The following is a 23,591-nucleotide window of genomic DNA, read 5'->3' as shown; positions in this document are numbered from 1 at the left end:
CGACGAGTAGTTGCTTCATGATGATCAGTTTGATTATGCTAGCTTGTTTATGAAGGAAATAGTCATCCTACCTCCCTCGTAACATGTCTTGCATATTGTAATCTCATTATTTATGGTCAGGCATAATGGTGGAGAACAAAAGGAGCACTTCTCCATCTGCCTTATACTCTCAATTGGAGATCTTCAATTTCAAGTTTCAACCTAGAAGGGTGTTTTGAACAAGTGGCCGGTATTTATAGACAAGAGTAGTGGGAGCCCATCCTTTCTTTGTCGTAGGGCTAGGATTTTGATATTTGAAATAAGTGGGACCATAATGATAAAATCATATAATTATAATTGACACAAAGATAAATTGAAATATAAATTTCGAAATATACAAAGATATAATTAAATGTAAATATATGTGGACAACTAGCCACTTCATGATCATCTTGGCCCAATCTTTTGTTTTTGTTTTTTCATGAAGATCTTGGCCCAATCCTTGTTTGGATCAAAACCGGCCAGTACCATACTCAATTTAAATAAACTTTCCTCTATATATATAGTTAGTAAGATAATACGACACTAACCATCATTTCTAGCCTACTACACAATATAATCTCATAATCCAAACCGTGTATTTTTTATATTCTCATTCAAATATCATCTTTGTAAAAAAACAACAAAATCAGAAATTGTTTAGTCAACTATTAGCAAGCTAATTGTGCTCATGTAAATGGATGAACACAAGTTTTTCAATAAAATATGAAATTATTGTAATGATAATCAAATGGCTAAATGATTTCTGATTTGGTTGATTTTTTGCAAAGTTTATCTTTGAATGAAGACCTAAAATATAAACGGTTTCGATTATAAGATTACATTGTGTAGTAGGCCCAAAAAGGTGGTTAGCACAATATTATCTTACTAACATGTTAGTTCTAGAGCATTTTTGTATATATATATAAGAATGCTCTAAAGCTAACTAGTTAGTAAGTTAATACAAAACTAACCACCCTGTTAGGCCCACCGCACAATGTAATTTCAAAATTTGAACCGTCCATTTTTTAGGCCCTACTTCAAATATCATCTCTGTAAAAAATCTCCAAAATCGAAATTCATTTAGCCATTTGATTATGATAACAATTATGTATATGCTTTTATCGAAAACAATGATCGTCTATTTATTTTATCACAATTAAATGACTAAATGATTTATGATGTAGTTGAATTTTTGCAATGATGTTCTTTGAAGTATGGCCTAAAAAATGAACGGTTCAGATTATGAGATTAGTTATGTGGTGGACCCAAAAGCATGGTTAGTTTTATATTAACTTGCTAACCGATTAACTTTAGAGCACTCCTATATATATATATATATATATACACTGAGAAAGAATATCTATAAAATATAATTCCAGCTGTCGTCTAAAAAAATAAGAGGAAATTATAAATTTGGTCCACTTATTTTATACATAATTCAATTTTGGTTAGCTTGAACTTTGGCTTTATCTTAGTTTACTTCAATTTCAACCTACAAAGAATAGCGTACCTTGTAAGAGTAGGTGCTATTTGTACACAAGAGTACTGGAAGCTCATCTCCTTCTAGGGCTAGGATTTTGAAATTTATTAGGTTTCCCTGGTTGATTTTACTTGTTCAACAAGTTGTGGATCTGATAATATTATTGCAACTTTTTCGTAAAAATATACTTAAAATTATAATTGACATAGATTGTTCACAAACTTAAATTTAGTTGAAGGATGGACTTCATTGGCAACGTACATTGGCTCCTCCTTGTTTTATAGCATGATGCGCAGTAGCTTGGATGAAATCTAATTAAGGCACAGTAAGCCTTCAGGTTGTTTTCTCAACCAAAAAAATTTGAATAAAGTAGATAAATTTCGAAGGATTTGATTTCCTGAAATATAAATATAAATATACTTGGACAACTATTCACTTATTGTTCATCGATCTTGGTCCAAATCATCTTGTTTTTTTATCTGAACATCTTAATTGGGCGCCCAAACTTAAGAATATGATTAAGCGGCCGGGCTATGAACTTTACAAAAGAAATAAGACCAAGTAAATTAACTTTTGAATAAAAAAAAAAACAAATTGCCCTTCTTGGTTAAGAAGATTGAGAACATAAGACAATTTGAAGTTTGATAAGCGTATACTGGGAAGGGAATATATTATCGGGAATAAGGGAAATCTTTTGAAATACATATAGCCATATAGGTCTAAAGGAAGAACTAATTTGCAGTAATACTATATTACTATATATAAGGCCTATTTATGTCCTTATGACTTGTCAAAGTACTATATTAAAAATTACATATATAGAATAGCTAGCGCTGCCAGAATCGCCAAATAATTAACATTTCACTTTTATATTGTTTTGATACGTACGCTTCGCTAATCCCCATGAAATCTGCACACATAAATGTGGATTCTCAAGTGCAAATGTTTCATATTTAGTAGAGAAAATGATATCATCCATGTTTTTGGTAATGAATTCCAAGGCTTTCTGCTTCAGTGTTGTTTGGCTACCGGAACACATATCTGCAACCTTTAAAACATCAAGAGCATTGGATGAACTCAGGGACTTTTCCATATGACTCTCACAGACCTTCTGCAAGTATGGGATTGCATACTTATCGGCTGCAATGGTCAAGGAGTAGACATGTTTCTTCATCTTCTCTTCAGACAAGTACGCATTACAGAGGAATTCCAGGAAAGACTCAAGCTCTTCATGCTTCAACTCGGGCACTGGTATCATGTCGTTTAATGGAGAGTCGCATGCTTTTACAATGTCTTTAAAGATTTCCGATCTACTTGTCTACAATAAATAACAATCAGATTAATTTATTGGGAGAATGATCGTAGCCTTTATTTTTGACATTATATTTATATATTTTTTATTTTATATATAATTTTAACGATTCAAATCGTTTATTTTTTAGGTCTTCATTTAATAATCATCTTTACAAACAATTAAATAAATCAGAACAAAATTTTTTATATAAAATAGACTCTATTTAAATATTATATCTAAAATTGTGTCAAGAATGGATGTCACAAATCCACTCAATTTATTAATAGTCAAATATTTGTGGAAATAGTTAATTGAGTACTTAAAACAGTATATACTAACAATTTAACAAATAGAGAGAGAGAGAGAGAGAGAGAGAGAGAGAGAGAATACACACACCAGAAAGATTCTTTGTACAGGTATTGGAGGCTCATTATCACCAGGACAGAGTAGTATGTCGGTTTGATTTTGATCTCTAACTCCATGAGCTAACTCACGTAGGAATCGAACATTCTCATTGGCTTCTTTATTGAATATGTGTTTCAAATAACACACCCATTTTGATACTATAGTCTGTAAAAAAACAAAATTAGCAACGTAGCACAAAATAATCTATCGCCATCGAGAATGAAGATATTAACTAAAATTAATAATATATATTGATCGCCCATAAACAATTGGTTGGGTCTAATAGCTGCTTTTTGGTGGGTTTACTAATTGCTTGGTAAGGCATGCGTATCATGACCAAAATTTTTGTGTTGATCGTTTTGCCTCTTTAAGTGTGAGGAGGGATTTTGGTGTTCATTGGTTTGATTTCTCCTCTCCTCATGAGGTGGTCTGTTCTTTATTTTCTGCTGATGCTCTTGGTACTCTATGTCCTAGAGCTGTAGTTATTTAGATTTTTCTTTTAGGTTTCGGCCCCTTGTACCCAAAAAAAAAAAAAAAAAGTAATTAAGGAGTAAGGTCCAAGGAAGCCTCTAATCTTAATTATATACTTGGTAGTGTTAATTGTGACAATAAGACGAAGAAACATAAAAATCAAAGACCGCAGATCTGAATGGCAATAAATTAATGAAGCAATTAAAACGATGAAATTAAGAAATTAAGATCAAATTAATTAGAGAGAGATAGCTTAATTAGCTTGCCTTGTACGTGTTTGCTTGATGAGTTTGAAGCTGTTGTGTGCGGCAGTTTAGGGCCTTTAGGCCATTGACAATAGAAAGTCCCTGAGAGCATACCACGCAGAATAATCCAGCGTTAATACCTCTATCACAAATGCAGCAGCGATCCATCTGCCTTGTTTTCCCAACAGTCAGAGAGCCAATCAACCTTGAAAGAATTCAATTGCTAGCGTATCTTGTAGGGGGGTTCAAGACTGGCCGGCTAGTATTTATACAGAATCGTGGAAGAGCGAGAGAAGAGAAAGAGAGAGAGAGGAGAGAAGAGAATGTCCAACTTTCGCAAATATTATTGTTTACAAGTTAAAAAATTTCTTCCTTTTGATTGGTAATTAATTTCTTGGCGGCTTGAGACTTACGGCTTCAAAGCCGAGCCTTTCCAGCAATGGGGTTACAATTTACAATTATATAAATTTATGTGTTTATAACTATATATTTATGTATTTAAATATGCATTTATATATTTCTATATACATTTACGTGTTTATCTCTCTTATTACATATTAAATTACGTATTAAGATAAATAAAGACAATAAGTGTATATACTTATTATATAAAAGTTTTATTTCATTTAAGATAATAAATTATTTGTACGTGGGTCAACAATTCACGTGATATACAGTAAACAGAACAAAATTAAATAGATTTGTTCAAATTTCCTTACCATCCTTCAAATCAAACCCAAAAATTGCATCCTTCATTCCATTTTGGAAAGATTTAGGACTTTTATAGTGAGCCAATTAAAGAGTTCATAAACTTTCATATACTTTTGTAGAGATTTAAGGAATAATGCTATTTGTATACACTTAATTGATCACTTTATGTGGCAGTATGGTAATGTCATGTCAATTAATAAAATAAGTTGACATAAATTTTAACTTTTAATTATTTGCATATATGATTATGTCATTAATTACATAGCATCACCACATCATCTGCCATATAAAGTGGTCAATTAAGTGTGTATAAATAACATTATTGTAATTGACTTTAACATAATGCTATATATATTGTGCTTGTATTGACTTCAGTTTTTTTGACATATATACCATTTAAATTCTTTATAAATATTTTATATAAGAATGGAATAAATTATATATTGTTTTGTTAACTTTTGAACATTTTCTTGTTCTATGCATCTTTCAATGAATAAATAACAAAATAATCATTCGACAAATATCTATATAAAGGTATTTATATGATTAGTCCTGTTTATGCTAATGGCTATAAAATAAAGTCTTGTTTATGATGATAATAATAATAGTAATTTTTTATTATATTCCTTTTCCTTGTAGAATAGCTTCTTTAATTGCAAAGAAGATATCGTATTAGGTTTTATTGGTGGTCAGCTTGTTCAACAAGTAGTCCGGTAGTACCGTAACTTTATTGTAAAAAAGGTATTTATCTCATAAATTTCAAAATATACAAGATATAAATATATGTGGACAACTATCCAATTCTTTTTCATCTTGGCCCAATCTTTTTTTTTTTTTTCTTTCATCTTGGCCCAATCCTTGTTTCGATCAATAACATACATACTCAATTTAGATTTATTTTCCTCTTATCTGTATTTTCTTTTTGTCTGTTCTTATCTGTATTTAATGACATTGAGAAAGAACATCTATAAAATAGGCTTATTGATAATTTTACTTGTCGAGCTGATTTACCAAATCTTAGCAAAAATCTTGCCCTATTTTATTTTGTGACAATGGTGTTAATTGTAACCCAAACAAACACCACAATTAATCGTGAAGGTTATTGATCTAGTGGTATTATCTCTCAACTTTGACCCTATGAGGCTATGATAATATTCTTAGTTCCTCCATGTATAAATCAAATTATGAATCTAGGCTTATAAGAGAAATAAATAGACAAAGTTTTAATTGGGATGTTCTGAGATCAACTCTACCACATTGATCACTTGCACGGCTAAAAATATGTGAGAGATGGGCAAATTAATTTATAAATTAAATGAAATAGTTCCCTATATATATGTGTGCGTGTACATAATTGTGCTGGTTTTGTCTCTAGCTTTGACTAATTATGACATCAATCAATTATATTACGTTCCCTGACTAGCTAGGAACCTCGATCTGAACACTAGCTCAAACGTGGATGCTTATGTGCAAATGCTTCATATTTAGCTGATAAAATTATGTCATTCAAGTTCTTCACAATGTAGTCCAAGGTCTTCTGCTTCAATATTGTTAGGCAAGAACAAGCATCTGCAACCTCTAAAACGTCAAGAGCATTTGAAGTTTGGAGATGTTGTACCTTTTCTTGTAGGATTTTAATTATTGTAAAGACTTTCTTGAAACGTGGGCAAGTAAATTAAATAGTTCCCCATATATTATGTGCACATTATAAAAATTCCACACATGCAGTGACTAGTTACACCAACCTACATAATTCCCAAATTACTAGGAAACTACTGAATTTCTTGTGGCATCCATGAACGATGCCCTCGAAATCTGTACACACAAATGTGGATTCTTAAGAGCAAATGCATCATATTTGGCAGAGAAGATTATGTCATGCATGTTTTTAACAATGTAATCTAAGGCACTTTCCTTCAATGTTAGGCAGGAACAAATATCTGCAACCTCTAAAACATCAAGAGCATTGGATGAGCTTAAGGACTTGAGCATATAACGCTCACAGAGCTTCTGTAAGTACGGAATCCCGTACTTGTCTGCTGCAAGGGACAAGGAGTAGACATGTTTCTTCATCTTCTCTTCAGGCAAGTCCCCGTTGTAGAGGAATTCCAGGAGAGACTCCAGCTCTTCATGTTTCAACTCCGCCAGTTTTATGGTCTCATTAGGTGGAGCTTTGCATCCATCTGAGTCTAGAATGTTGGTAAAGATTTCCGATCTTATTGCCTACAGTAAATAAGACTCCTCAGTTTATATTCATATTATTTAATTAATTGATTTATGACGTACATTATTACTACAAATTAAGATAGAGTCTCACCAATAAGGCTCTATGTGTAGCTATTGGAGGTCCATTATCACCAGGATGGAGTAGTATGTCGGTGTGAATTTGATCTCTAAATGCAACACCAAACCCACTTAGGAATCTAATTTTCACATTAAGTTCTTCTGATGCTTCTATCATATCAGATACCCAAGTTGACACATTGGTGAGAGTCTGCAAGAGCAAAGAAATTAGCAACACATCACAAATAATACTATTTAGAGTTGTATGTAAGCTATATAACGTGACAATTTTGGTTTCTTCTTCAACTATTTGGGCATTTTAAGTCAAAGGGGTTCTTCCAACAGATAAAACAGGGCCCTTCAGTCCTTATTAGTGGGCTGGAATTAAGAAAGATAGGCCCACATGAGATGCCCACCCAGAAAGCCCAGAGGGGCCCACATGATCTTAGCAAGACAATTAACTATGTAGTATGTACAGAAAGGTGCCAACCAGAGGGCCAAGATCATCAATATCAATTTCACTGTTATGGGTTTTATGTGGTTGCTAGTAATTGTGACGATTAAGAGAATGAAACATTGAAAATCAGAGCAGAGCCAAAGAAAGATGAAAGCAGAGCTTGCCTTACAGAAATTTGCTTTATGATCAGTTCCTTCAGCACTTTGAAGCTTGTTTATGAAAGAGATAACGCTCCTAGCTCCCTCATAGCATGCCCCACATATTGTATTCCTTGGAGGCCTTAATATTAATGGCATTGAAGTACAAACAGAGCAGTCCATCTTTCTCAGTAATTCTCTAGCCTTTGATGTATCACAAAACCTTGAAAAAAAGCAGAGCCAAAGAAAGAAGAGGAAGGAGGAGAAACTGTTTCTTCTTTTGAATGTGCTCAATTTAAATCAAAAGGCTTTCCCATTTTCCCTTGTTTATGTTACAAGTTCGTTGGACCTCACCCTATCCCTAGTTAATTAATTTCAAGAACAACCCATGATTCAGGATTGCCTAAATAGAATATTGGGTTCTATTTTGTATTTGAGTGAATTGACCAAACCAACCTTGAAGAGGACTCATTTAATAATGCACATTGGAGGGTATAATCATCAATTAGAGAAAATTGAATTTGGTAGGCCACTCCTTTTGAGTAAGTTTTAATTTAAGTGGCATAAACAAATACTTTGACAACTGAAGGAATCGAAGTGTTAGGAAGAAGAAAAGGACTTTCCAACCTTACAACAGCAAATATGTGCAGGGCAAGCACGTCTCATAACTACTTAACTCTAAACTTCCACAATTATGCTACTTAGTCTCTATTAGCCAGCCTGGTGGGTTTGTCAACCACTCTCCAATTTGATTGGCTTAATCATGATTCATGATGCTCACTCTCATGTTGTAGAATTCTTTTTAATGTTATATCCGATATTAAAGTTGTTGGTGGTTTAATTATGCAATAGTTCATGATGGACGATTCATGTAGCCAAAAAAAAAAAGACTTGGACGATATATTCATGGAAGTACATTTGTATTATTGGGTTTTGCAGACAATTTTTTGAACAATTATAGTTTTGGGAACAAGATAAACCCAATTAGGAATATTCATTCTTCATTGTACCCAGTAAAAGAAACTTGCTTGAACTCACTTTATTGCCCAATACAATATTGGTCTCCTTACATACATAGGTGTATTATACAAACTAGTAAAAGGGGTAAAAAGAAACAGAGGAAAACATAGGACATCTAGCTACAAATAAGAAAGCGTTGAGATTAACTGCTAAGAAGCCTAAGATGAACTTAATTAATAGAAATGAAGCAGTGATTTAGCTAAGGCAGGTGCATGGTGACATCAAATTTGGAGAAGCATTAATTGTGTGCTTGGCTGTCAACATGCTTCTCATAGTGATGGTAGAGCGCGGCGCCAGATAGAACAGCCAGTGTCAAGGCTTGTGCGTGCATCCTACCAACAAAACGACGCAGTATTAGTTTTGACATAATTAAGCAAAAGCAATTCAAAGCTTAATGGATAGAGTACACTATTTTAAAGGTACCTGGCATGTATAAGTCTAAGGCTTGGCTTGAGAGGTGTTCTTGCACTTGAATAAGCTAGGGATGCTCCAACTCCTGATGCCCACAGTGCTCCTGTAACACCCAAAATTTCATACACATCATCAACCATATGTTACTTGTACACAAAAACAAAAAAAGACTACCATGCATATATGTTAGTGTTACCCACCAATGCTTGTGAGCTTGTGTTCTGAAACCCAAGACTGAATTGCCTCCATTCTGATTAATTGCTAGCTTGCCAAAACTTCTCAGAAAAGTAGTAGTGAAAGGGATTAAGACAATGACTGAATGAGCAAATTGAGGTGGAAATGAAAAGCAGGGGAGGGCTTGGTATATATAGATATATAAGTGGGGGTATGTTGAGAAGTGTGCTATCTATTTTTGTGATCGGTGTGGCCCCTGGTTTACATAATGATATGGTTTTCTCTTTTCTTGGAACACCGGAAGATGTAAACTACAGGCTTTCCACTTTACTTTACCCCGGTTTTTTCTTCAGTGCATGTCTGCTGGTTCAGAACTCAGACTTGTTGGTTTGCTAACATGTGGTCACACTCACACTATGTTACGTAGGCCTTCATTTGGACTTGTATACTTGAATAAAAATCTAGGAGCCAGAATCTGACACTATATCGAGTATTGGATCATCGAATAAAGTGTTGTTTGGTAATGCAAATTGCCAAATTTATCACCTCCAAAATTGAAGTCCATCATCAATGGACAGACGGCAGACAGTGTGCAGAAAAGTTAAAGAATAATGTTATATTTAGCATATTTTTATATCATTTTACGTGTTATTATTTTATTAAACAAAGTTTTTATTTTTTATTTTATGTTTTAGTATTCAATGTATAAATGTCATTTAAGTTATCACATAAAGTGGTATAAAATTGTGGTATAAATATATGAAATATCTAACACTACTGAAAGTTAAATTGGCTTTGCAGATTGTTTTTTCTTATTTCATGATGTCTCTTTCATGTAGTAGAATATTGTTGTTACCAGGGTGTTAAATTTCGAAGTCTTCGGCAAAATTTGGCCTAAAATTTCGATTTTTGGGGTGTCGAAATCGAAACCTATATTTGCTAAAATTTCGGGATGATTTCGTCGAAATTGTCGAAATTATCGAAATTTCGCCGAAATCGTCGAAATTTCGCCGAAATCGTCGAAATTTCGCCGAAATTTCGCCGAAATTTCGACGGTGCCCATAACCCATTGAATTTGAGATCTGGTATTCTGGTTTTGGAGCTGGGTTTTTGGCTTTTTGCAGAAAAATGGAGAGGTGGCAGAGGGGAGATCGAGGGAGAAAGAGGGGTGGCGGCAGGCGGCGGCAGGGGAGATCGAGGGAGAGAGGCGCGACGGCAGGGGGAGATCGAGGGAGAGAGGCGACGCGGGCAACGGGGCGAGGGCAGGGGGCGACGGGCGACGGCAGAGAGGCGACGGGGCAAGGGCAGGGGGCGACGGCGGCGGGAGTTGCAGAGAGAGAGAGAGAGAGAAGAAGAAGAAATGAAGAAAACAGATCTGGAGCAGTGGAGCCTCAGGGGAAAAGAAAGGAAAGGGAAAAGAAGAAAAAAAAAGAAAAAAAAAAAGAAAAGAAAAAAAAGAAAAAAAAGAAAAGAAAAAAAAGAAAAAAAAGAAAAAAAAAAGAAAAAAGAAGAAAAAAAAGAAAAAGAAGAAAAAGAAGAAAAAAAAAAAAAAAAAGTTTAGGGTTGTTTGGGATTTAGGGCCTTTGGGTTAATTGTGAAAAAAAAAATAGTTTGGAGTTTTGTTTGCCCGTTTTGGAGTTTCGTTTAGTTATTTTTAAACCATAAACTAGTAAATTATAATATATTTTTATATAAAAAATAATTTAAAGTACCCTAAAGGGCTTAAACCCTAGTATCATATACTATATCCTAAACAATATAGAATATATAGGGTTTAGTGTATATATTATAGAGTATAGATAATATACTAATTTCATTTTATACTAATTTTATTTAACAGTATTTGTCTACAGCGTGTATTATATTTATCTTATATCACATGAAACTTACTATATAATTTGGTTTCTTCAATATTTTTTATCAATTTAGTAGATAATATGATAAATAAACATATGGTAAAGTTTCATTCAAAATTTTCATATTTTGATATCAATTTCTATCATTTCCGTCAAATTTTTGTCGAAATTTAAAAATTTTCAAAATTTTCGTCAAAATTTCCATCGAAATTTCCTCGAAACCCGAAATTTTATTCCTTGGTTGTTACATATTTACTTTTTTTCTTATTAGTTGTTGCATATTTACTTTGACCGTTCAAACTAAAAAGATAAAATCACTACAAAATTTGGTGAAAATATTATTTTACAGAAAGAGAAAGGTCAATTCCAGCTTTGATTAATTTGTTTTCTTCATTTTGAGTTTGCGTAGCAGTTAACACTACGGACTTGTCTAATTACTTTTGTAGCTGTTATAATGAAAGTATTAGTCGTTTAAAAAATTTATTTTGTAAAAATTGTAACATCTTCGTCACATGATATAATAAACATACATATTATATTATGAGTGAATAATAAATTTATATTTTTAAAATATTGTATTGATAATGTTTATCTATATTATAATAGATTGATGAATTATATCATGTAATAATATTAAAATATACAAAATAATTTCTCGGTCATTTATTTGCAAATTATTAATTTGAATATTAAGAGGCTGTTTATCCAATATCCACTTAATTTGTATGCTTGTTGTTCGTATGACTAATCATCTCGGCACAACGACAAGTCACACAAGGCCCAACACCATGCTGTTTGGGCCTAGACCCAAAAGACTAAGCCCTTCCTGGGCTCCTAGCCCATGATCCACTAGGCTCCGGCCTCATGGGCTCCGGCCCCCTGGGCCCCGGCCTCTTAGGCTCCGGCCTCCCAAGCTCAAGCCTCCCGGGCCCCCGGCCCGTGTCAACTAACTCGGATCCTCGAGACCGGTGCCACGTGGCGCTCCTACAGTGCAAGTCACCACAAAGGACACGTGTCGTCACCGGATTGGTTGACACTCTTCCAAAGGTACTATAAAAGAGGTACCTTCTTGTCACAAAAAGGACAACTGAAATCATTATTATACTAATTCACTCACTCTGCTCTCAGATCTCTCTGAACACTGACTTGAGCGTCGGAGGAGCTTTGGCCGGCACCACACCGGTGCCCTTCCCGCTCACTTTTGTGTACTTGCGCAGGGTGCTTTGGATATCATTCTCTCTCATTACTCACCAGTCGGACCCAGCTACCCGTTCCTGCCCCACTTCGACGTGTCATCCACTCAGTGGTGGGTCAACGGGCCTACGTGGTTCGACTCGACGTTGACTGCTCTACCATTTTTTAGCATCAACAGTTTGGCGCCGTCTGTGGGAAGGTTACAACTTTTCCCCATTGAATTCTCTACCCCCAGTTGAGGTGCAAAAACCTTCCGAGCTTCCGAGCTCCCTAGCTTCCGAGCTACCGACCCTCACAATGTCTGACGGAGGTCCAATCCTCGACCAAGTTGACAACACCCCGCTGGTTGACAAGCGAGGTAAGAAGACTGCCGAATCTGATCAGGAAGAGTACATCCAGCGTTTGGAGGCTCAGCTCCAACGAACCCAAGAACAGCTCGACCTCCAAAAAGGTGCAACACAGCTTTATGAGCGACTCCTCCGTGACAGGGAAGGACATACCACTCCCCGGAGTGGTGAGAGGAGGAACCCCCATGACAGGGACGAACACACCGCTCTCCGGAGTGGTGAGATGAGGGATCCCCCCCGAAGGGACCAAAATGTTCCCCGCCAATTGGATGTAGGGCAAGGTAGCCATCCGCCCCCAGGTTTCCAAAAGAGACTTGTCCACCCGGTCAGCCGGGCTCGATCTGGCGAGCATCCTACCCGCTCTGAGGAGTTCCACATTTACCGGGACTGTCGTCATCTGCTCGACGACAACCGCTCTCGGCGAGAAGAGCAGCGGACGAACCGGGGCGAATCCAACCCGCGTCCCCGAGACTTGGAGGAGGAGCAGGGGCGATCCAACCCGCGCCCCCGAGACTTGGAGGAAGAGCAGGCCCCCCGTCCCAAGCGACGACGGGGAGAAGAGCAGGTCCTCTCGGCTGGGCGCCGCACAGAAAGTAACACTTACATAAGTGAACAAGTCGCTGACTCCGGTAACAACGGCTCTCTTCCACCAGACCAGCTCCAGCAACTTCTCATGGACATCAGTGAGCGCCTGAAAAGAGTGGAAGGAGGAAGTCGGGGTGGGCACCCATCTTTAGAAACAAGGGAGCTGCCTGGACCTTTCACAGCTCGCATCCTATCCGCTCCTCCGGTTGGCGACGTTCGACCTCCCAAAATCACTCCATACACAGGGAAGGAAGACCCATATGATCACCTCATGAGTTTCAGATCCGCTCTGGAATCTAAAGGTGCTGATGACATTACGAAGTGTCGAATCTTCCCTTCCACCCTCTCTGGCAGTGCAAGGGACTGGTTCTACCAACTTCCTCCGGGCTCGGTTGATTGCTTCAACGAGCTCCGAGAGCTCTTCCTAGGTCAGTATATCATCCAGACCGATAGAATCTACACCACGGATGACCTGACTCGAGTCCGACAAGGCAGCAGGGAGTCCCTCCGGGAATACATTACTCGATTTCAGCTAGAGCGATCTCGGTGTCGCGACTGTGATGAGAAGGTAGCCTTCGCCGCCTTCAAGGGTGGTCTCCTGGAGGGGGACTTCTTGTTCGAACTCAACCGCCGCAATCCACGCACCTACAAAGAACTTATGCAAGAGGCCATTGCCTATGCTACTGCGGAATTCAAAACATATGGGAAGAAGCCGCCCACCATGGATCGCCCAAGTACCGACCAGGCCATCATAGTGCCACCCCAGCCCAAGCCCTACTCAGGTAGCCAGCATGGGGGGTCCGGGAAAAAGTTCAGTAAATTCACCAAGAAGCAATTTGGTGATGGTAGAGGTGGAGGACAACGAAGGGAGGAAACCTATCAGACATCCTACGCCTCCAGGTTCAAAGTCTATACAATTCTCAATGTTACTTATACAGAATTGTATCCTCAGATCAAGGACATCCTTCCCAAGCTCCCACCCCGCCCACCACAAACACGGTACCGGGCCAACAAGAACTTCTTTTGCCTTTATCATAATGACCATGGCCATGACACCGAGGCATGCAGAGCCTTTAAAGAGGCAATAGAAACTTTGGTACAGGAAGGAAAATTGGATGGCTTTATAGACAAGGAGGCCACCGAGAAGGCCAAGGCCGAAGGACAACGACGGGGGCGGGTCAATACCATCTGTGGGGGCCCGACCCTCGCTGGCAACTCCAACAGGGCTAGGAAGGAATACGCCCGAAGTGCTCAACAATGCTCCGGCGTTATGGCTGTAGACCTCCACCGTGGAAAAAAGACTCCTAAGCTCGGGTGGTCGCCCATTTCCTTTGCTGAGGAAGAAGAACGTGACTTGATCTTCCCACACGATGACCCCCTGGTCATTGAAGCCACCATAGCTAATTTTGATGTGGCTCGGATCCTTGTCGATTGTGGGAGCTCCGTCAACATCCTCTTCGCCTCCGCCTTCACAGCTCTTGGGATTGACCAAGAGAGGCTTGACCGGTCGGTCGCTCCTTTACTTAGCTTTTCGGGCGATATGGTCACCCCTCTTGGCGGGATCTACCTTTCCACTCACCCTTGGGAGGTATCCTTCGTCCGCTACCACAACCACTCAATTTTTGGTGGTCGACTGCCCCACAGCGTACAACGTCATCCTGGGACGACCAGCCCTTAACCAACTGAAGGTTATGATTTCCACTCACTTGCTTTTGATCAAGTTCCCGACCCCATGTGGCACGGGGGTAGTCAAAGGCAACCAAGTGTCAGCCAGGTCCTGCTATACGACTTCCGTCAAGAAGAAGAAAGAGGCCATGCCCTCTATGGCTGTTTCTGTCTCCCCCACTTGCCCTACCCCGGATCTTCCCGAAGATCCTCGTGATTCATCTTTCAGAGCCATCGCCCAACCAGATGACAGTCATGTGGAGGAAGTGCTCATCTCACCTGCCTACCCGGACCGCAAGGTACGGGTCGGAACTCAACTCAGTATTGGCCTCCGAGACGACCTCATCAACTTCCTTCGTGCCAATGCTGAAGTCTTTGCCTGGTCCTATGATGACATGCCTGGGATCTCTCCGGAGGTGATCTCCCATCGCCTAAGTCTTAATCCGCGGCACCGCCCCGTCCGCCAAAAACGCAGGCAGTACAAGCCCGAAATCTATGCTGCTATGAAAGAAGAAGTCGACAAATTACAGAAAATTGGTTTCATCCGCGAGGTTTCCTACCCGGATTGGCTGGCCAATGTTGTGATGGTCAAAAAATCGAATGGCAAGTGGCGGATGTGCGTCGACTTCACCGACCTCAACAAGGCCTGCCCCAAGGATAGCTTTCCTCTTCCACGAATTGACCAACTGGTTGATGCCACAGCAGGCCATGCACTCCTTAGTTTCATGGACGCCTACTCCGGCTATAACCAAATCCTTATGCACAACTCCGACCAGGACAATACGGCCTTCATCACTGATAGGGGCCTATATTGTTACAAAGTCATGCCTTTCGGACTCAAAAATGCCGGGGCCACCTACCAGCGTTTGGTCAACTCCATTTTTTCAGAATACATTGGTAAGTCCATGGAGGTCTATGTGGACGACATGCTTGTCAAGAGTGTCCGGGCGGAGGACCACGTCCAAAAACTCTCTGAGATGTTTTCCGTGCTCAAGAAGTACCAAATGCGCCTGAACCCTGCCAAGTGCACGTTCGGCGTATTTTCGGGAAAATTCCTTGGCTTCATGGTGAGCCAAAGGGGGATAGAGGCCAACCCTGAAAAAATCAAAGCCTTGATCGATATGCAATCTCCCAGAACTCAGAAGGAAGTGCAGAGCCTAACGGGCAGGGTCGCCGCCTTGACACGATTCATATCCAAGGCCACCGACCGTTGCGCCCCATTCTTCAAAACCCTTAAGGCTCGGACAAAATACATTGACTGGACTCCGGAGTGTGAGCAGGCCTTCCAAGATCTAAAAGAATATATGGGCAGATCACCTCTACTTTCTAAACCCGAGCCAGGGGAAGAGCTACTCCTCTACTTGTCCGTTTCCCTGACAGCCACCAGCTCCGTCCTCATTCGACTTGAGGATAGGGTTGAGCACCCGGTGTACTATACCAGCAAGGCCCTGCAAGATGCTGAGACCAGGTATCCAGAGATAGAAAAATTAGCCCTTGCCTTGGTCACATCAGCCCGGCGCCTCCGCCCATACTTCCAGGCTCACCCTATCGTGGTTCTCACCAATCAACCACTTAGGCAAGTATTGCAGCGGCCTGAGGTCTCTGGCCGACTTATCAAATGGTCCATTGAGTTGAGCGAATTTGACATTTCCTACCGCCCAAGGCCCGCAATCAAGGGACAAGCCATTGCAGATTTCATTTCAGAGTCTACATTCCTACCCGAGGTTGAGCCCTCCTCCGCCATTGTGTCGACCACCGATCCACCAACTTCTTCTACTCCGGCAATCAGGCCGGATCGCCCAATCTGGTCTTTATATGTTGATGGGTCTTCTAATCAACAGGGCAGTGGAGCCGGACTTGTTTTGATCGCCCCTGACCAGACCACCATTGAGTATGCTCTTCGCTTCGGCTTCCAGGCATCCAACAATGAGGCTGAATATGAGGCCCTCATTGCCGGCTTATCTTTGGCACTACATATGGACGTGGAGCAACTCCGAATCTACAGCGATTCTCAACTTGTGGTGAACCAGGTCACACAGGAATACCAGACCAAGGGTGAGCGCATGACCGCCTACTTCACCAAAGTTCAAAGCTTACTCAATCAATTCTCAGCATACCAGCTCATACAAATCCCTAGGGCGGACAATGAAAGGGCGGATGCCCTAGCTCGCCTTGCCTCGGCAGTCGACCATGAACCTGGGAGGTCTGTCCCAGTTGAGTTCTTACCTCAGCGCAGCATTGATGTTATGGAAGTCTGCCAATCTGCGCAACAAGCTAGTTGGATGGACCCTCTTCTTGCATTTCTTAAGCATGGGAACCCGCCCGCGGACAAGGCTGAGGCTCGGCGCCTTCGCCATAGAGCTTCCCGGTACACCATTATCAACGACAAGTTATACAAGCGGGGCTTCTCCCTGCCATACTTGCGCTGCCTTACCCCCGAACAAGGCGACTACATCCTCCGGGAGATCCATGAAGGGGTCTGTGGCAATCATGCAGGAGCCCACTCTTTAGCCCACAAGGCCATCCGCCAAGGCTATTATTGGCCGACCCTCCGCGCTGATGCAAGGAAGCTCACCCAGAAATGCATCAAGTGCCAAAAATTTGCAACTTTTCCGCACCAACCACCCGAACCCCTAACTACCATGAACAGTCCTTGGCCCTTTGCCCAATGGGGCATTGACTTAATCGGACCAATGACCGAAGGGAAGGGCAAGGTCAAAATGGCGGTAGTCGCGGTGGACTACTTCACTAAGTGGGCAGAGGCCGAGCCCTTGGCAAAGGCAACCACCCAGACCATCAAGAGCTTTGTATGGAAGAACATAATTTGCCGCTTTGGTCTCCCCTACGCCATTATCACTGACAATGGCAAGCAGTTCGACAATAAAGAGTTCAAGTCTTTTTGCTCCGCCTTCAACATCAAGGTTTTCTTTGCCTCTCCTGGTCATCCTCAGGCCAACGGGCAGGTCGAGGCAGTCAACAAGACCATTAAACATACCTTGAAGACCAAGCTTGATGCAAAGAAGGGCAAGTGGCCTGACCTCCTACCCGAAGTCTTATGGTCCTACCGGACGACCTGTCGATCCTCGACCGGGGAAACCCCATTTTCTTTGGCCTTTGCTTCTGAAGCCGTCATCCCAGTTGAGGTCGGGCTTGCCTCTTACCGCCTCGACACATTTCAGCCCGAGCACAATGCTGACCAGCTAGCTCTCAGTCTCGACCTAGCTGAAGAGCATCGGGCCCAGGCTGAGCTACACAAATATGCCTACCAGCAACGGGCCACTCGATACTACAATTCTAAAGTTAAGCCTCGCCACTTCCGAGTGGGGGACTGGGTCCTGCGCAGCACTACCTTGGCCAAAACGGGTGCTCTGAAACCTAATTGGGAAGGACCGTATGAAATTATTGAAGTCATCCGCCCAGGCACATATAGGCTCCGCGCCACAACCGGCAAGGAACTCGGCCACCCTTGGCACGCCGAGCACCTCCGCTACTTTTACAAGTAGACAAATGTTGTACCCCCCGGGGACTTTTTTCAATTTTATCTATGTTATCACTTTCAATAAATACAAGTCCTACCACGGACACATTTTTCTTCATTTTTATTCAAAGTGTTAATTGGCGGTATGGACCCCCGGGCCATCAGACATCCGACCCTGCCCATATCCGCCCATGCATTCAAGGGAAGCTAAGTACCATGCATTCAGGGCGCGGCTATGGCACATGCATTCAAGGGAACTTAAGTACCATGCATTCAAGGGAAAATCAATCTCATGCATTCAAGGGAAACTAAGTACCATGCATTCAGAGAAAAATCAATTTCATGCATCCAAGGGAAACTAAGTACCATGCATTCGATAAAATTCTGCAATACCATGTATTCAAAAGAAGGGCATCCTACCCCATAACGGGTCGGACACCCTCCAAATCATCCAAATAACAATTAAGTACAAAAAACTTAATAATCAAAAGAGTTTGCAAGTTGGCACGGGCCACATCCGACCCGACCATACAACTCAAATCAAAATAGGGTAATGGTCCGCCCACCCCTGCCCCCGGGCCATAAGTGCAACAGATGCCTATTTGGGATCCTCTCCCATGTCACGCTCTCCAACTGGGGATGCTATGTCCTCATGCTCTACCTCCTGGGCACCTTCCTCCGGGACGTTGCCAGGCACTTCGTTGCCAGCCCCTAGCAGACCACGCACGCGGTCCCAGTCAAAGTCAGGGCACATCTCCTCGAGCTCCAATTTGCAATCGCCAAAGCCCATGGCATAGCCGCTGTTGTACTCATTGTCCAACTCCTGCCTAGCCTGGTCCGCCTCTTGCTTGGCTTGGCTCAGCTCCTGCCCGCTCTGCTCCAACTCCTGCCTAGCCTGGTCTGCCTCCTTCTTGGCCTGCAGCATCTCGGCCTGCAACGCCTGGTTCTGGGCAACCAGGGTACCGACCCTCTCCTCAGCTGAGAGCGCTCTGTCCTTCCACACCACGAAGCTCGACATCTCGTCCTTCATCTTCTCCACCATGGCCAGGACCCCGACATGTGCCCGATAAGTGAAGAACAGTGCCTGCCAGGTCGGATGCCACGAAAATGTTATCACAAGCTATAAAATTTAAACTTTGGACACCTCATCATACTATACCACTTTCCCTTACCTGGGACTGCTCAGTAAAGGCCCGCTGCAAGACGGATAGTGGCTCAACCTCATCGCCAATCACCCGGTCATCCCTCCCCTTCTTCAGGGATCCTCCAAAGTCTGTCACTGCCTGCTGTGCCAGACGATCCTCCTCGGGGACTGGATCAGACGCAGTGGCTGTGGCTGCCCTCTTGCCCTCTCTCCCGGGCTCGGCCGCATCTAATACCGTCTTCCTTTTCCTCCCGGGAGAAGCCGCCTTCGGAACCTGGGTGTTGGTAGACCCACTATGCCTCATACCCCCGGGCACTGTTGCACCTCTACTTGCATTCCCCTGGGACGAGCCACCCCCAGCCAACAGTGCCCCCATCATCATCCTCCTCTGGGCAGGCGGGGCATGACCAACCGGTCTACTTGTTTTCTTCGTGTTGGCCATCTTCACTGCAAGACCAAAATAAAATTCAATGAGCACAAATTATTATCTCATCAACTACTACTCCAAGAGGGGAAGTACAGAAGCTCACCTGGGACTCCGAAGCCGTACTTGGCCAACTTCTCAGGAGACAAGAGGTAGGCAGCGCTCAACTTTCGAGCAGGTCGGCTAAGCACTCTTCGCACCTCTTCCGCGCTATCCTCCGACAATGGAAGCCTCTCCCACTCACCCCCTGCAAAATCAAACAACAAAAGACGACTATCAGTATAAGCATAACATGAGCTAATAATCCAAGGGTACATAGACCAATGCATTGGCTCAGCCAGGCAACCTATTATGTGGAAATTCGTCGGCACTCTATACGTGGTCATCCTACCACTCCGGCCGAATTCCCAAGCTCCACTCGCGAAAAACCATTTTTTCTTCCATTCCTTATGAGCGTCCGGGTGGCTCACTTGTATTTGGCGAGTCGCACCATCAGTGAACTGCCCATTTGCCAACTGTGAGCAGTACATCCACCCTCGCAATTTGGGGCTCGATTTAATCTCAAACAAGTTTGAGAATTGAGCCATGGTCGGGGCATCATACCCCTCATCTCGGAACAATACATACAGCCCAATCAATGTTCTCCAACTATTGGGCGTCAGCTGAGCTGGTGCAATCCCTAACTTCCTCAACATATAATGGAAATAGGGGTGGAGCGGCAGCCTAAACCCATGGTGGAAACTCTTGGCAAAACACAAAATATGCCCCTCCGGCGGGTCACTCAAGACATCATCCTCTCCCGGGAGGCTCAGGTGGATATAATCGGGAATGTGGAACTCCACCCTCAATCTTTCAAGGTCCTCCTCCGTCATCCTATTCTCACACAACCCATCCACGGACCAATAAGGCACACTGCGCCCACCCACATCATCACAACTAGTGGGTGTCTCTCCATCATCGCTGTCCTCACTACCAGTGCCTTTTCCCTCACTTCCCATCACCATGGACAAGCTCTCCTGGACGGTCTTGAGTACTTTGCCCACCCCCACGTTTCCACAACCCATCCGGGGTCGGGGCATATTGGGCCTCATCGGCGTCCCATCACTTGCGGACGCCCGATCAGACTCCCCTTCTGTAGAACTGTTCTCATCTGAGGAAGCCATGAAATGTCCGACCTCAGCACACCTGCCCATCCAAGACAACACCATGGACATATCAGATCAATACCGGTTTCCTACCCCCCGTATGTGCTCGGATACACCCAGTTTGACAACATTCACCCTTTCACATGCTCAGCCACCAATCATTTATTCACAATATCAATTCAAGCAGACAAGCAATAAAAAAAAAATCAAGCCTTTACCTATGTTCCGCGGCTACAACGGCTCAGACGGGTTCCGACCCACTTCTCTTGCCTCGGTACCTGGACAACAACACAACACCCAATAAATTACATAGTCAAAAAATGAAGGCATGTCGCCTACCCAGTGCTCGGCAAGGCTCATACCCACTTGCACCTCCACCTGCCCCTACTCACATTATCCACAAAATTCCTAAACAGCATTCCAAGGTCCGCCTTCGGGCTGGACAACCACAATTTCTCACAAATCTCAATTTTCCAAGTCAAAATCAGTATATCAATTGAGTAGAAAGATTACAGAGATTGCTCACCTCAACACACCCGAGCAGCCCGTGCACCGCCACGAAGCAAGTCAGCCCGCGCCCAATTGAGAATCCGAGCCAGGCCGTCCGACCACCCAAGCGTCCGCGCACAAAGCTCCGGCCCGTGCAGCAATTCTCCGGCCCGAGCCCAACCTCCACCTCCACTCCGAGCCGCACAACTCTTCCCTCAAACCCGCACCTCCACTGCAGATCCGAGCTCGGCGTGAAGCACTCCGACCCGAGCAGAGTCGCCTCGACGAGACAGCCCGACCTGCTCTCCTTCCTTCCGACCCGAGCTCCGCTGCTCCGCCCCCCACAAAGGACGCCGACCCGAGCTCTATCCTCTTCCGCCCCGAGCAAGAACCCAGGCGCACACCACGGCGCCGACCCGAGCACGACGAGCAAAAACCCAGGCGCACACCACGGCGCCGACCCGAGTACGATCCGTGCTCTCCTTGCAACCCGAGCCGACCTCAGCCCCGGATCCGATCCCCTGCTCTTCCGACCCGCGCAGGAATCCTCCGACCCGAGCTCCTCCTTCGCCGACCCGACCCTCTCTCTCCGACCCGAGACTGCCTCCCACCCGAGCAGCTTCACTTCCCCTCACAAGATCCTACCCGAGCAGCCTTTTTTTGCTCTATTTCAAAAACCCAGCCGCCCCTTGCAGTCACGTGAATAGTGCCCTAAGTCCTTGCCACTCACGTGAATACAACTCTTATCTCACAGCACCTCTTTCTCTCTCCAAAAAACATCTACAGTAACAAATGTGAGATATGGGGTGGGTCTTTTATATCTGAGCTATACACTGCAATTCTACAATCTTCTTTACAGAAGGCAACATTCTACCATTAAAATTGGGCGAGGTCTACTGGGATTACATCCAGTGTCTATTGCTCGGACTACAGGGCGATAAAAAAAAAAATTGATACAGGGTCTACTGCTCGGAATACAGGGTGATCAGAAATTCAAAAAAAAAAAAAAAAAAAAAAAAAAAAAAAAAAAAAAGGGAAATCTTTCATATGTAACCCCCAAGCTTTCCTGCAGTACAGCTTTTCTTGCTAAGGAACTTGGGGGACTTCTAAACAGTAGCTTAAGCAGGAACAAGTGTGAACAAGTGCGTGGTTACTTGTCGTTCTGCTCGGACTCTTTTGTGTACAAAGTTCCCAACCAAGAAGTATCTTTTGCTCGGAAACTTGGGGGACTTCTGTTCGTATGACTAATCATCTCGGCACAACGACAAGTCACACAAGGCCCAACACCATGCTGTTTGGGCCTAGACCCAAAAGACTAAGCCCTTCCTGGGCTCCTAGCCCATGATCCACTAGGCTCCGGCCTCATGGGCTCCGGCCCCCTGGGCCCCGGCCTCTTAGGCTCCGGCCTCCCAAGCTCAAGCCTCCCGGGCCCCCGGCCCGTGTCAACTAACTCGGATCCTCGAGACCGGTGCCACGTGGCGCTCCTACAGTGCAAGTCACCACAAAGGACACGTGTCGTCACCGGATTGGTTGACACTCTTCCAAAGGTACTATAAAAGAGGTACCTTCTTGTCACAAAAAGGACAACTGAAATCATTATTATACTAATTCACTCACTCTGCTCTCAGATCTCTCTGAACACTGACTTGAGCGTCGGAGGAGCTTTGGCCGGCACCACACCGGTGCCCTTCCCGCTCACTTTTGTGTACTTGCGCAGGGTGCTTTGGATATCATTCTCTCTCATTACTCACCAGTCGGACCCAGCTACCCGTTCCTGCCCCACTTCGACGTGTCATCCACTCAGTGGTGGGTCAACGGGCCTACGTGGTTCGACTCGACGTTGACTGCTCTACCATTTTTTAGCATCAACACTTGTATTAATGTATTTTTCTTAAAAAGGAAGTGCCCAACATGTTAGTTGTTACCGGACAAAAGTATGGAATCTGCAGATAAGCACGTGTGTGATTAGCATAAGAAAAGTGCATTTTGCCGACTAAACCATCAAAGCCATTGGATGTCATGGAGAAAAGTGAAACTTGGAACTTGTCAGAATTATAATTATACATTATTGAAATCTTTAACCTTTTTGGTGATTCCACAAATAAAGTTATCTATTTTTAACAAGAAAAAAACATTATTACCAAAAAAGTTCTCA

The 23,591-nt window shown here is 42.8% G+C and overlaps 1 protein-coding gene and 1 pseudogene across 1 annotated transcript; both read right to left on the bottom strand.

Annotated features, from left to right (window-relative positions):
* Positions 1 to 2,354: 2,354 nt before the first annotated feature.
* Positions 2,355 to 4,084, bottom strand: LOC147289765 (BTB/POZ domain-containing protein At3g56230 pseudogene; annotated as a pseudogene).
* Positions 4,085 to 6,391: 2,307 nt separating this feature from the next.
* Positions 6,392 to 7,687, bottom strand: LOC147289764 (BTB/POZ domain-containing protein At3g56230-like). Its single transcript, XM_086234886.1, has 3 exons — positions 7,532 to 7,687; positions 6,945 to 7,121; positions 6,392 to 6,850 (listed from the first exon to the last, which is right to left on the bottom strand). The coding sequence occupies exons 1-3, from the start codon at positions 7,685 to 7,687 to the stop codon at positions 6,392 to 6,394; spliced, it is 792 nt and encodes a 263-aa protein (XP_086091012.1).
* Positions 7,688 to 23,591: the final 15,904 nt, after the last annotated feature.

The sequence above is a fragment of the Dryas octopetala genome, chromosome 3, assembly GCF_963921425.1.
Source record: "Dryas octopetala chromosome 3, drDryOcto1.1, whole genome shotgun sequence".
NCBI lineage: Eukaryota > Viridiplantae > Streptophyta > Magnoliopsida > Rosales > Rosaceae > Dryas > Dryas octopetala.
This window is presented reverse-complemented; position numbering and strand designations above follow the sequence as displayed.

Coding starts and splice junctions, on each gene's coding strand:
- LOC147289764 (XM_086234886.1), bottom strand. CDS start 7,687: ATGGACTGCTCTGTTTGTACTTCAATGCCATTAATATTAAGGCCTCCA. Junction 7,122..7,531: donor ATAAAGCAAATTTCTGTAAG/GCAAGCTCTGCT, acceptor TTGCTCTTGCAG/ACTCTCACCAATGTGTCAAC. Junction 6,851..6,944: donor CTACACATAGAGCCTTATTG/GTGAGACTCTAT, acceptor TATTTACTGTAG/GCAATAAGATCGGAAATCTT.